At 36.8% G+C, this 14,668-nt stretch overlaps 1 protein-coding gene across 13 annotated transcripts in view; it reads left to right on the forward strand.

Moving 5' to 3' along the window:
* Nucleotides 1-14,668, forward strand: part of LOC112554016 (FERM domain-containing protein 5-like) — a 55,069-nt gene that overhangs the window by 20,766 nt on the left and 19,635 nt on the right. For 4 of the 13 annotated variants that reach the window (XM_025221582.1, XM_025221574.1, XM_025221580.1 and 1 more), the window contains exons 4-11: nt 3,393-3,471; nt 3,944-4,041; nt 5,711-5,831; nt 6,049-6,136; nt 6,474-6,562; nt 7,142-7,205; nt 8,265-8,291; nt 11,036-11,074. In XM_025221582.1, the coding sequence (XP_025077367.1) occupies nt 3,393-3,471; nt 3,944-4,041; nt 5,711-5,831; nt 6,049-6,136; nt 6,474-6,562; nt 7,142-7,205; nt 8,265-8,291; nt 11,036-11,074 (605 nt within the window). Of the gene's footprint in view, nt 1-3,392; nt 3,472-3,943; nt 4,042-5,710; nt 5,832-6,048; nt 6,137-6,473; nt 6,563-7,141; nt 7,206-8,264; nt 8,292-9,830; nt 9,852-11,035; nt 11,075-12,869; nt 12,885-14,668 lie in introns of all 13 variants that reach the window. The other 9 variants (XM_025221583.1, XM_025221575.1, XM_025221584.1 and 6 more) reach the window with 5 other exon arrangements.

The following is a 14,668-nucleotide window of genomic DNA, read 5'->3' on the forward strand; positions in this document are numbered from 1 at the left end:
GTCATTCCCTACCCCACCCCCGGTCTCCAACGGTGCGCCTTTTCCCCACTACCTCCATCTCTCTCTCTCACACACACACACCATCTTTTCCGTAATGGTGTGTCTCGTTACAGCTTTGCCCTCCAGAGATCAAGAGTTTTGTTTTAAAACTTTTTAGTGATGCGTCATGATCATGGTCAGCACCACAGTTATTTTTCCCCATGTTTTTTGAGGATACAGCAACTGTTGGTGCATTTTTGCGTTTTTGGCATGAGTTTTGGCAGCTTATTTTTCCGTAGGGTGAGAGGAATAGGGAGGAGAGAAAGCCAGGACTATGGCCCTTGGGGTGACCAGTATCAAGGTTACTCGCTTGGCAACGAGACCCAGACAGGAAGGTTCATGGATATTACCCTCAAAATCTTCTGGGAACAATACTTGGAACCAGGTCACAGAGTTGTCCCACTTTCTGCACCTCACTTGTCTACTTCATATTCCATATGGACCTTCTGCATTACCTTAGAATTCAGGCTTTGTTTCAAAAAAGCCAGAGCTACCATACATCAGAATATAGTACAGTTGTAGCAGATGTGAAAACAACTAGCATTGGGTGCCAAAGTCAAGGATTCTGAAGTCTTAGCACCAAGCTTTGGTATTTGGGTAAATTGTCAGTCTGGATTTATTGTGGGTTAATGCTGTACAAATGCATTGCATCACACTCACCAGATAAGGTTTAGGAAAGACAAGGAAAAACCTCATAAATGGCAGGGTAGAATAAGATGTAAACTTGAATAATGAGGGGTAAGTCAGCAGCTTGATGTCTAGTATTCTGACAATAGATGAAAAAACTCCTGCCTGCTTAGCATGAGAAATAGCTGATTCATCGGGAAAGTAAAGATAAAGGAAAGGGTTTGGCTGTACCTTACTTTAGACACATTGAACCATCATGATCATGATATGCTGAGAAAATGTGCCCACTCTCAGTTCTAATAAGCAGAAAGGTTCAGTTATGTCTGTTAGAACATCATGGCTTACATGACATTTTTTGCCTACTTTCAGCATATTGCCCCCTTGTTTGGCCATTAAAAGGCCCTCGGTTGTCACAATATAAGTATTATTTCACGCTTCATGTAGTATAGCTTCACAACAAACTTTTGGCAGCTGGTAGAGTCATAGGAGGTTGACGATGGCTCGGAGATGGATGGGGAATGGTAGAGGAGCCTTAGTTGCCATGTAAACCTAATTTTAGAATGGAAATTTATGGTTTGAAATAGTACAGAGGAGGAACCAAGAGCACTTATGTTTTTGATTGATAATGGTAGATGTGTTTTTATGTTTTATATATAAAGATAGTGCAGTTGCTAGCTAAAGGCTAAAAAGTGTAATCCATTCTCTCCTTCATTTCAGAAGAGCCTCTTTCTTTAAAAGGTTTGCTCACTCTTGATGAAAGTCCCATAGCTGATTTTCTGGGGCTGTAGTTGTGAACTAAAGGCAAGTTACAGAGAACAACAGGGAGAACTGAAGAACAAGCATCTTGCCTCTGTGGCTAGGTGTCCAGGCACCACAGATGTAGCTTTACTACTGGGCTTGTAGTTAGAAAGCAGTGGGAAAGATGCCTCATGGTAAAGTAACCTAAAGCAGTGTCTGTAGGATCAGCACACCACTTTGAAATTTCAGAGACAAGACACTTGTCCTTGTTTTTTCCCACTTTGGCCTGAGGCAATGTTTTATAACTAGGATCCCTGGGGAATGAGTGTCAAAAGTGGGGCAAGTCAGATATCTGATATCATATCTTTATGACACAGCACTGTGGTGGGGAAATTTTCGTACTCACTTGAGAGTGTGAAAACAAAAGGTTGCATCTAAAGATCACTTCTTTGTGCAACCTTGCGATCTTAGGAATTTTGTGCCAAGTCAGACACAGAATAAACTGGACAGGAAGAAATCACAGACTTCTGTGGTTATCTGCATATATCAAGATTGAATATTAAATGTCAGCTTAAGGCCACATCTCTTGATCACAGGTCATATGTTTGTCACCTGGTTAATTATCAGTTCAACCCCACTTTAATAATCATCATGCAACTGGTCATCTTGATTGTTATTTCCACTTTCATCTCCCTTCACTCAGCTCAAACCTTTAAATAATTTTTTCACTGGGTAACCAGAGTAATGCAACCCGTGTCAAACACCTTTATATTTTGGTAAATCTTTTCTTTTGCTGTTACACAGAATTGCCCGCTCATAAAAAACCTAGTGCATAGTAGATTTACATTCTTTTGCTCAGTGATTAACAAGCTGTTTGAGGTTTGTTTTATCATAGACGTGGGCAGACGTGCTGAGAGCCCAACCATAAATCACTACCAGACTACTGACCACACATAGACACATTTAAAATATATTTAAAATGATCAGACTACATCATTTATAGAGTGATATTATATTCCTCTTGTAATTTGTCACTTCTGTCCACCTGTCATTTTTAGGTTGTGACTACAGTTGAAGCTATACCTCTCATCCTCTATTCTACAGAAGTTTGTTCTGGTGCCTTTTAAAATGGAAATGCACTAGTGTTTGTGATATGTAACGAAGCTGAATAGGAAATCTGAATAAAAAAAACTTAGAAGTGTTGCAGTATGAAGTAGAAATGATGTCAGTGAAGAGTTCATACTTACTAGGCTTTCTAAAATGAATTTTAAAGAATGCATTTCAAATTGATTGTATTTCTATACTCCAAGGAATAGTTCCATTATTTTACTCCTGTGTTTATGATAGGTGTTATAGCTGTTGTTTGGTGGGCCACCAGTTATTGACACTGTACTTTCTCCTTCTGCTTCACTTTGTTGCTTCCACCATATTTTACCTTACAACTGCCATGTTTATGGACCTGTTGTAACTCTTTGCTTTACAGCAAATGTTTTTGACATGCTTTTAGCCCCCACCCTCCCCTATTCCCTTTTTTCTTCAAACAGGAACATGTGCTATTGTCTTCAGTTTTCTTGAAGGCTTTTAAGATGGCATACTAAGTGATACACTAAGCTGTGAGAGAGAAATGCTGAAAAAGGAATGATATATTATTCCCCAACCTCCCCCCGCAATTTTAATGCATCACAAGGTTTATATACAGGTAAAAGAAATGAAATCTGCTCTTTGTGCTGAAAACATGCTAGCCAAAAGCACAGAAAAAAATTATCTTTTCAGGTTTTGTTTTAACGTTTCCCATGTTGACCAAGGAAAAGTATTGGTTTAGGTTATACTTTTCTTTACCTATCTGTTTTGCTGATAATGTTTCATATTAAAAGCATTGACCTCAGTTGCATAGCCTGCATAGAAGAAGAGTAGGCAGGTAGTGTGTACAAATGGAAGCAAAGAGAAAGATGGCATCATGCATGACACTTTATAAAATTCTGTGGCAGGTGTGAACCCAATGGTGCTGTGCTTTCGTGTAAAATTCTATGCAGAGGACCCAATGAAACTTCATGAAGAGATAACCAGGTCAGTGCATAAAAGTACAGTTTAAGATCAAAAGTATCAGTGTTGACTGCTGACTTGTCAGTTCAGTCTGGTATATCCTTCACTAGGCTTTCAGGATGCTCATTAAAAATGAGAATATTCCTACAATCTTGCTGCATTTTTCTCCTACTTCCATTAGACTAAACAGTGTTTTTAAAGTATGTTATAAATAATGATAATAAATAAGTTTGTGAAGTGCATTTTCCCGTGTGGATAAAGGCCCACTGTGCTACACACAAAAGCAAATTGATAGTCAACTGATAGCACCTATACAAGAAACACAAGCATCAGCAAACAGATGACGATATGCCAAACATAAAATAAGTGCATGGATGAAGAACTAATAATCATCAAAGTTTACATTATGGGCTTTGTCCTTTCATCGGATGGAAAGATTGGGTGTTAGGGAGGGTTTGAAATCTTTTTGGTATTTATGTGTTGTTGTATTCTCCAGGTACTACCTGTTCCTACAACTCCGCCGTGACCTCCACCATGGCCGTTTGCTGTGTGCACCTGAGGATGCCATTAGCCTTGCTGCCTATATAGTGCAATGTAGGTGGTGAACCTCTTCATTATGCCTTGTGTGTTGACTGTTTCAGTCCACTGAATTTTTATATCATTGAGCACCATCCGACTCATGACAGCTGTCAAACACCACAGCATGTTAATAGGTGCTTTGAACATGTCTTGGTAAACACATCATTTACTCACGTGCAACAGCTGCTTATAAACCTGAAAAATAATTGTGAGCTAGAATAATACCTGTTTGTATCATACAGGATCATTGTCATACAGGCTAAATCCTGGGGCAATGTTGTCCATGCTTTAGTTATCTGGTGTAGTGTTAATTCTACTGCTGCTATTGCCTGGTGCAGTTTTAATATTTTTGCTGTTGCATTGTGCAATATTAAATACAGCTGCTGCAATGGCCTGTGGTAGCTCGAAAAACTTGCAACACATGTGCATGTGCACAACATGGACATATATAATTGGCAGCATAAGCATTACCAATATTGTAAGATACATGCCTGTTTAGGCATGGATACATGCTCACAAGCAGGTAAAAATGTGTCAGTGCAGGAAAAACCTCATAAATGGCAGGGTAGAACAAGATGTAAACTTGAGCAAGCTTAAATAATGAGGAGGATGTCAGTAGCTTGGTGTCTAGTGTTCTGACTGTGGACTAAAAAACTCCCGCCTGCCTAGCATGAAAAATAACTGATTGAACGGGAAGATACAGATAAAGGAAAGGGTTTGGCTGCACCTTACTATAGACACACTGAACCAGTATGATCACTTCCTCTTGGGCCAGTAGGATATAGGGCTTGTTATACTTACTGGAAATAAGTAGTGCTGACAGCTAGTGCTAAATGTGATAAACTGAAGGGAACATTGTGTTCCACTTGTCACAGCCACATTAGGTGAAGGTATGCTTTGCTTTGGCAAGAAAGGAGGGTTTAATTGGGGGAAGGAAGGTGAGGGTACTTTTCAGTTGGAAGGGATCATCGAAGCATGACCATTAGGGTAGCCAGCACTATATGAGTTCCTCAGTCTCTTCCCTGTGTTGAACCATTCACCCTTGCTCTAAGTGTTTTACCCTAGAAGTTCAGCCTTTAACTGAGAACTTTATAAATATTGGAAGTTTTGCAAACATCACCAGCAGAATTTAAAAGATGATTAAGAGAAAATGTTCAAAGTCAGAGTTAAGAAGAATCCTTGAAACAGAAAGTCAAGGTGTTGTATAGATATTAAGAAAAACCATGCACATGCAAACATTTGTCAAAGAAATGTTTGGTACCCTAGGGAGGGGAGATAATAATATAAATGTGAATGAAGGCAAAAACAACTCAGACAATTAAGCTGTAGTTGTGAGTAAATGACAGCCGCTGTATTAGGTTTAGCAGTGATAGAAACATGAGGTTATTTACGGTTTTCATTTTGAGATGTTGATGCTAAACTTCCTCTAAACAAACAACCTTCTTCCTGAGATATTCAGGCAGCAGCAGAGCTTTAGGGAGAGAATATATATCTGTACAAAATAAAACACCTGTAATAAACATTGTTATAATTTTATCCTATTGCTCTGTTTCAAAAGTTAATTTTTTTTTAAATTGGGTCAAAACAGTCTGTAACTGCTGTTCAAAGTAAATATTTTTTTGGAGAAAGCTAACCTGCAGTTTTTTTGTGCTATTGCATTTTATTTTCTTTGCTATCTTTGCAGCGGAAGTTGGTGATTATGACCCACAGGACCACCAGCCTGGCTACATCTCAGAATTCAAGATGCTGCCTAAACAGACTCCAAAACTGGAAGAACGAGTCATGGAACTCCACAAGTCTCTTCAGTAACTATGACTCTTGAACTTGTAATGTCTAAAAAGCTGCATTCATAATTTTTTTTTATTAGGACTCGCTGAATAATTTAGGTGACACATGTGACTACAGATTTAACATAAACAGATTCTATTCATTTCTTTATGCTGATTCTTGATATGAATAGTATTTATTCGAACGTGATAAAACAGCTATCGGAACTGAAGACATCGTACATGCTCATTGCAGTGGTCAGGTGCCATCAGATGCAGAAGCCAACTTTCTAAGGAAAGCTTGCACACTGGATACTTACGGTGTTGATCCACATCAAGTAAAGGTGGGTGACTTGATTCCCTTATTTTAATTGCCAGCAACTCTAGCATACAGATAATCTTTCTGCCTGTTAAGTTTACTGATCCTTCTTCAAAATATAATCAGCATTTGAAATCATGCATAACAAGGACATTGAGTTCTACATGTGGAGTAGTACAGATTATCCTTTAATGTAATGGACCTTATTTGGTTGGAAGAGCCTTTTGTCAAGAACTAGAAATGGGAAAGTGTTTTTTGTTTTGTATAGTACTATCTTAGACATCGATGTTGAAAAAAAAAATTGCAGTGAAGTTGTTCAATAATGCCATCTAGTAGATTCATCTCCGCCTCCTATTTTTCAGGATCAAAGGGGAGACCAATTATATCTTGGTATTACACATCAGGGCATCATGACATTTCGAGGGAGTCGCCGCACACAGCTATACAAATGGTAAGAGAAAATGCCAGTCTCTCAGTCATATTCAGTTGTTTATTTTTATCATTTTCTCTTAGTGATTTGTTTCAGTGCATTGTTGTCAAAGTGCAGAACAAATATTAAATTATGTTTAGACAAGAAGGGATTTAGAGAGATTTTCTGAATTTACTTGACCTTTACCCCTATTGTTTTGGAACCGGAGAAGAGCTATCAGTGTTACTTTTTTTTAGAAGTTCTTTGGTATTTGTGTGTGTGTGTTTTGGAGGGTGAAGGTGTACTCTAATTGTAGGATGTGTAACAGAGAAAACCCTTCTATAATCTATCCAAAAAACAGAGCTGACAGTTTCACAGTTAAGTTGTGTGTTCATTGTTAGTCATTTTAGAAGAGTGTATGTGATAGACCATTTTATCATCAGAAACCATCATTCTCTTCATTTTTGCCCAAGTTTTTGGAATTTCTGTAGCAATGTTTCTTTTCTTTTTCATATTCAGCACAAGAATTTTGACAAAACTCTTTTCATATACTTAAACACATTAATTTTCGTCCTGCACAAAATAATTTTTATAGCTACTTAAATGGCATTTTGTTTTCAGGGGTCAGATCAGGCGAATCGCATATGAAGGAAAGATGTTCATAGCACATGTCAGTGTGAATGAGGTAAGATATATTAATGTTAGAAGAGCTAAGACAAAACTTCTGTTCACCTTATGCATGCAAAACTCAAAACTTGTTTGTTTTTATAAGTTACAAAAAAGGAGGACACGTGGATGAAGAGTGAACTGGTGTCACTGATCAAATGTAAACCTATAAGATTGTTAATGACAAATTGTAGGCTTTTTATAGATGTTTTTATTTAATAGTAATAATGGTTATTTGTAGAGTGTCTTGTCCCACCAACAGAGCTGGACTCAAGGTGCTCATACATTGAAGTTGCAGGAGCACTCACTTATCAAATATGTCTTAAAAATTCATTAACCAAAATTCAAATCATAACTACTCGCTCAGGCGCTCACAAACACAGTGGAGGAAATGGGAGTATTACCTCCCCTCAAAACAAAACAAAACAAAGCAACAAACCCCCCCCCAAAAAAAACAAAAACAAACTACAAACAGTCAGCTGCATAACAAGTGCCACATTCAGGGAGAAAAAGTTGGATCCAAGATATGAATAAGACACCCAATTCTTGCTGTCGAAACAGATGCTTTAGTCACTGTGCCACCAATGGCATCCATTTGTGGAAGAAATTGGTATTTCTGTTTTCTTCTCCAAAGTTGCAAAACAAGACCAGGTGATAATTTTTTAACTGATATAGGAGATAAAATTGCTTTAAGCTTTTACATTAAGGCTCTGTTACCATATACAGCATATAACAAAATTTCACTGGCAGATGTGATAGCACTTCATAAATCCCAGTTACCTTATATTTCAAGACAGTAAGGTCATCAGATACCTTTTGTTGCTGAATCTACTTCTTTGAGATGTGAGAACAGTGCGTAGTTGTTTGAACAGAAACTGCTCTCCAAATAACTTGTTGTAATTTGGGAGATGCCACAACCAAATGCAGTTGAAACTGAGAAAATGAAGGCATTCCAATACATCAAAAGTGTGGGGAAAATATTTTGAGCCTCCAATTTTTATCACAGCCTCTTGGCAAAGTAGCATCAAGTTAGGTGGTAAAATCCACAGGTGTTGTACAGCAAATTGATGTTTTCCAGGATGAAGATGCAGGAAACACCAAAAAGGTGAGCATTTCTGTTCCAGGATGTGCTTTAGAAAATGTTCATGTTGGCTGCATTGTTTTATCCTGTACAATTTTAGCCAAAGTATATGTTAATCCCTGTCTGTGCATTTAGTACATGTAACGGAGGCACCTTTCTGTGTAGAGTTTTGGAGGAGGCTTTAATTTAATATATTGTTTTCTGTGTATCTTCAAATTAACAAAAAATATATAATTGGAATTATTGACAGCTTGAATGTGGGAATTTCCTGCTTTTCTATATGCTTAATAGTTATATTTTAAATTTGTATATTTCAATAGAAGTAATAGGAATATTATGTTGCTTTGGTTAAGTTGGGCTTAAATGATAGATACTGACATTCTAAATCATGTCTGATAAAAATGTCTGGTTGAAAATGAACTATATGCACCTTCAGGCCAATTCATGAAGGCCACTATGTTATGCATACTCTTTCTTGAAAGAAAAACAGACTGACTTTAATGAGTGACATCTGTGGACCTTGTTGGATGAGAAAAGTGTCAAGCAGTGGAGTAGTGTTGGTAGTTTTGTGGAGCAGTGCAGCAGTGCTTTTAGCAGTCTTTCACTTGCCAGCACAGCCTTGATTTATAGCTTTCAGTCTACCAAAAGCATGGAGAATTTACAGTCTGCAGAAAGGCACAGCTTCTTGGAATGATATAAGGAGACTTGTTTTGATTGTGTAGTACCTTTGAGGTGTTTGAGAACTGGTTTCTTTTGTATGCAAGGAGCTATACATTTCTACTACCAGTCCAACAGGTCTCAGTGCAAATAAGGAAGAAATGATTGAAGGTTTTATTCAAAGTTTTCCAGTGGCTTTCTTCTATTTTTCATGCTTAGAGATCAACTTTTTCGACAACAGTTATAGCATCAAAGCATGCAGGGGCTACATTGAAGCTGTCACTGTTTGTAATCTTATCCTTTGTCACACCAGTATTCTCCAATTTGCACAACTTTTCATCACTGTGCTTGGCTTTGAAATTTTGTAGCATGATAACAAAATCTAGGATGGATTGTATTGAGGACAACCCTCTTACAAGACTGACAGTTAGCTCTTGCATCCAGTGGTTCTGTGATGTCACACACAGCATGGACTACCACCAAGCTGCATCAGAGCTGTGTGGTTTGTTTTGGTTTTTTTTTTGAGTGGAAATGAATTAGAACATCAGTTTTTTATCATTCAAGTCCAACATGTTTTGACTCGCTTTGTCTTTTAAGTATACTTAGGTCTCAGTAATTTAGTTTTCTTGCTTACAAAAAAAAAATTGTATAGCATGTAGGTGTGTACAGTTACTGGTTGAAAAAGTCTATTATTCAAACCAGCAAGTAGCCACTTGCTTCAAAAGGCAAATATACAGTCTGTATTTTAGCACAATACCAAAAGGTGGAAGAAACAGAGATTCCTTTTAGCACTCTGTTAGAATTTTGTGCAGTATTGTTTTTGGCATTTATAGATGGATAATTTATGTGTGAAAGGGACATTGTCAGAAATAAATTATAGAAAACTGTTGTTACCATATTCGGCAGCTAGAAGATGTCGCTGGCTTGGTAAGGGAACAAGCACATGGTTCTTCTTGCCCTCATATTTAATTCTTTTTTCCTTGCTAGTTTTGTGTGAGCCCTAGTTTTCTTTTCTTTCACTAACAATTCATTTTTCCTACTCATCCATCTGTAGGTGACCCTATCAAAGACGTCAGTTTTTAACTTAGTTGTTTCCATTTTTTATTAACACACCCACCTCATCATTGATGCCACAGAAGTTGCTGGTGTCATTTAAACTTCTCACTGATTCATACGCAGCTGCTTTCACTTTGTCAATACTTTTAAAAGACCTTCAGACATCATTTTTCTGTCATAACCCTTTTTGTATCTGCTGCCCTCCCTGCTCGTGCTCATAATTTTATCATCGTCCTGGTGTGACAGTTTGCTGATGCCCCAAACCCATTAATTAAAAAGTTCCCAATTTAAAAAAAAAAAGAGGAAAAAAAAGAGAGCAAAGTTTCAGCTACCATGTAGTTTTGATAATTTATTTAATCCTCACTTAAATCATCATACCAGTGTGTCTTTTTGCTAATACCTTAAATCATTTACATTTTTCCATAGTTTGATATTTTTGAAGATGCATGTTTTCAGTAGATTTGGATTACTAAATAATTTTAAGAATTATTATTTAGAAAAATAAACATTTTGTATTTCATTAAGCTTTGTTTTCATTAGTTATTCCTATTCTTTTTTTCTCATTCTTATTCTATATCTTTTATTCTTGTAGTCTTCTTCTCTTTGCTTTTGTTTCTTTGCCCATCTGTCTTTTCTTTTGTATCAGAGCATCAACTAGTTTTGCCTTTTGCTTGTATGCTGGATTCTGCCTGGATTGCAAAGTTTATAATGTGGAAACTTTAAGCAATGCATTATATATATGATGCTTCCAATTTGTTTGTGCATAATATATATATCAGGCTCTTAGATGTACTCTCAGATGAAGGTGGCTCTGTCTTTTGAAATGAGTAATGTAATAACAGGTTTACTGTGCATTGTTATTTGCACTTAAGCCTCCCATGTTATTGACCTGCATGAGTGGGTGATATGCAGATATGGAATATATATATATTAGCTTTATTAGTGTATGAATTTAGTGTCTATTTATACAGCTTTTTTCAGTGTGAAATATCCAATGGTTATTGAATGTTTTAATCATATGAGTAATTATCGTTTATTTACAATTGATTTTGTAGTCCATGATGTCTCATCAACTCTGCACACAGTCATCGCGTGTAATAACATTTTTGTTGTATTTCTGCTATGCAAACTTTTTATTTTTTTTTTAAGAACTCCCTCATAATTTCTAGATCATAGGGGACAAAGGGCATCTGGTAAACTTATGCAGTGAAGTGTCTGATACATGCTGACTGCAATGTTTACAGTACAGCATTTACAAACATTTCTGAACTGGATCACCTCCTCTTAGCTGATTTAAGCACGCTCTTACCCTTGCTTATTTTTAGGAGGGAATGGTTGTGTTAATGAATTAAGATTTATTTCAGCATGCTGAGCTAAATAAAACAGGACTTAGTCACTATCTTGTTGGTTTTGCTATCAGAAAGAGTTATCTTGCATGAGAACATTCATTAAAACTAAAGTGGGTAAAAATATGTACACAAAATATTCATTAGCTTTGAAACTAATATGGCATGCCTAATTTTTGGCATTAAATTGTAAGATGTGTAGGAAAATATACATTTCTGTAGAAAATTGTGGTCGGAGTGAATGGATTTGTAAATCATAATCAAAATCTAAAATTTCAGGATTAGGACTGTCGCCTGATTTTTGAAATTACTTTTTTCCAAATTTTCGTCATTTTGCTCTTAAAAATATTTCCAGTAGATGTAGCTAGCCCACAATAGTGTTCCAAAATATTGTCAGATCTCATTCTGAATATTATCATGAATAATCTACTGTTTAACTTAAAGACAAGGTGGAAAGCTTTATTATTGTAGTGCCGCTTTAAAAAAAAAAGTTTATTTTTTTTTTTTGTCTCTGACCTGCACACAAGTTTAAGAGAGGTGTCTTGGTATACATCTCCAGACTTTTATTTGATTACGTCTGGTGGCTACACATGATTGTAATAAAAAGAAATATGTACAGCCTAAATCAGTGATGCCTAACCTTTTTCGGCCTGCGGGCCATATCCATTTCGGACAGCCGTGTCGCGGGCCATATCCATTTCGGACAGCCGTGTCGCAGGCCATATCCATTTCGGACAGCTGTATCGCGGGCCACTTCACCGCAAAAATACAAAAAAGAAAACAAAATAGAGCAGATACCATTTTTATTAGAAACAAGTTGTACTTACCATTAATTATGTAGTACTTAGTGGGATATTTGAAGTTGTTTTCCCGAAACCAACTTCTGAATGTCCGGCTGCATCGTAGAGACACCAAGTCGGAGCACTGAATCGAAATGTTCGTCCATCGAAAAAAAAGATTAGGAAACACCCCTACGTGGGGATAAATACTTCTTCTTCCCTTTTTTCGTGTATTTTTTTTTTTTTTTAATTACTAACATGCCGATTTCCTGCACTTTGGGCAGAAGTTTCGCGGGCTGGATATGGCCCGCGGGCCGTAGGCTGGGCATCCCTGGCCTAAATCAAACCTATTTTAATTATCAGCATTTATTTTATGAAGAACAGAACCACAAATAAACGGTTAATGTTAAACTGTTTTGTATTTACTATTTCACATTGGCATGGGGAGCTAATTTTTCCTTCTCCACTCTATAACTGTGTAGACTATGGAGTAGAACAGATTCTCTTTAGTTCTGGATTTGAATGAATTTCTAATGTTTAATGACTATTTGAGGTGGTTTGAGCTGGTTCAGATGTCAAGACAGTGCGGTAGTACCCTCCTATATTTATCTAGACTTTTGGTTCAGTTTACTGCTTGATACATCCTCAGAAAAAATCAGTTGTGAAGCACGGGTAGCTGAGAGCATGCTCTGAGAGAAAGGCCCATGCAGTTGACCATGAAGTTAAATCATATTTTTGTGTTGTCTGCCCTTGGCTTGCTGTAGAGGAAGAAGGGACAGGTGATCTCTTGTTTGCATCTTGTTTTAACATTTTTCTTGGTCTTGTCATTGGTAGATCTACATTTTAAATATTTTTGAAGCTTCAAAATGCTTAATTGTCTGATTTGCAATCTTTATTCCATCACTGTTTGTAACTGTTATTATCTGTCATTGGAGGAGATTTAAATATTTTTGAGGCATCACAGTGCTTAATTGTCTGTTTTGTAATCCTCATTCAGTCACAGTAATGTCGTTATATGTTGTCATCTCATTCCTTATGTGTTTAAGTTGCCATGTTGTCAATGTGTTGGTTCATTAGTGAGGATTAGTAAATAAGAATCAGGCTCCAAATGAAGATTACCAACAGATTATAAAGCTTGGTCTTAAGAAGCATACAAGCCACAACACGCAGTAGACAGTGCTCACTGCTACATTAAACTGTTTTAGTTTTGTCAAACATGGATAGCTGAAGAACCTCATCAACTTGGTGGATGAGCAGCAACAACCTGTAAAGAGAGATAATCCAACTGAAGTACACTGGCTTGCCACAGCTGGCCATAATGCAGCAGGCACTGTGTGCAGATTTGTCAAGCTTTTTAAGTTTTATTTAAATTTTCAAACAAAAACTGCTACAAGAGAAGTAAATTCTGAATTTCAAGGACTTCTTCTCAACAAGTTACTTCCCTTATTTCACAATTACTCTAAAAAGTATTTCTAGTCGTTTACTCTCAGAATTCCTTTGTGGTGTAGCTGCACCGCCACCCTACCCACCCCCCAAAAAAAGGCTACCTAAAGTTATGCGTCATGTATACCCAGTTTTAGTATTCTGTTTTCCTAATTTCCATTCACTTTTGGATATCAGTGTGCTGAAGGAACTTACTACTATTTAAAATACTTTGTATTTACAGAGACACCGCGTATGTCTGAAATACTTTGGAAAAATAGCGTAGGGTGTCCTGGTATGTGCAGATTTTTAAAAACAAAGATAAACTTTGTCCTCAAAGTAGAGCAGTAAACTAGTTTTTATTTTTATCATTAAAATGCATTTTAGATCACATTTTTGTGGCAAACAGTTATCTCTTTACATATTTTAAAGTGGTCAAAACAATAATTTTAAATGGGGTTCAAAAGCCTATATGGAGTTGATTACATTAAGTCCTCAGAGATTAGCTGTTCATTGTCATTGTGGATTTTCATTCTAGTGGCCATAGGGTAAAGCATAAGTGGATATCAATAGAAGCACAATAGAAGCACAAAGTGTTGTTAGTTCTAGAAATTCTGGGTTGTTGGTATGACAATGATGTAGCATATGCATTCTTGACCTGCCTCTTTTTTCAGGCTTATCCAGTCTGAAATAGAAGCATGGTTGTATTGCTACAAAATTCACATGGTGTCAGGTGTTGTGAACGTGAATATAGTGGCAGGTGTTGTGTATGTGATGTCTGGTGTTGTGAACATATTGTCAGGAACTGTGAATGTGGTGTTACATATTCTGAATTTTAGATAACAAATGGTAGTTTACTTTTTGTGGTGGTGGACTCTTTTTATCAAATGCAAATTTATGGGCAGTAAGTGGTTTGACAACTTTCTCATAGCATTGAATAAGGGAGCTGAAAGATTTGCGTGAATCTTGGTATAAAAGGTATAGTGACAAGGTTTAAAGTACTATTAAGCTTTAGAAAGTAGAGTATCTGTTGTAATCCATTTTTATAAATATAGTGTAAGGATAAAGTTATAACAGCAGTATTTTTGGGGATTGTCTTTCTGTGTACTGCAACTTTGTTGTCTGTTGTGCTGTAACATTT

Source organism: Pomacea canaliculata, linkage group LG13 (genome assembly GCF_003073045.1).
Source record: "Pomacea canaliculata isolate SZHN2017 linkage group LG13, ASM307304v1, whole genome shotgun sequence".
NCBI classification, from domain to species: Eukaryota; Metazoa; Mollusca; class Gastropoda; order Architaenioglossa; family Ampullariidae; genus Pomacea; species Pomacea canaliculata.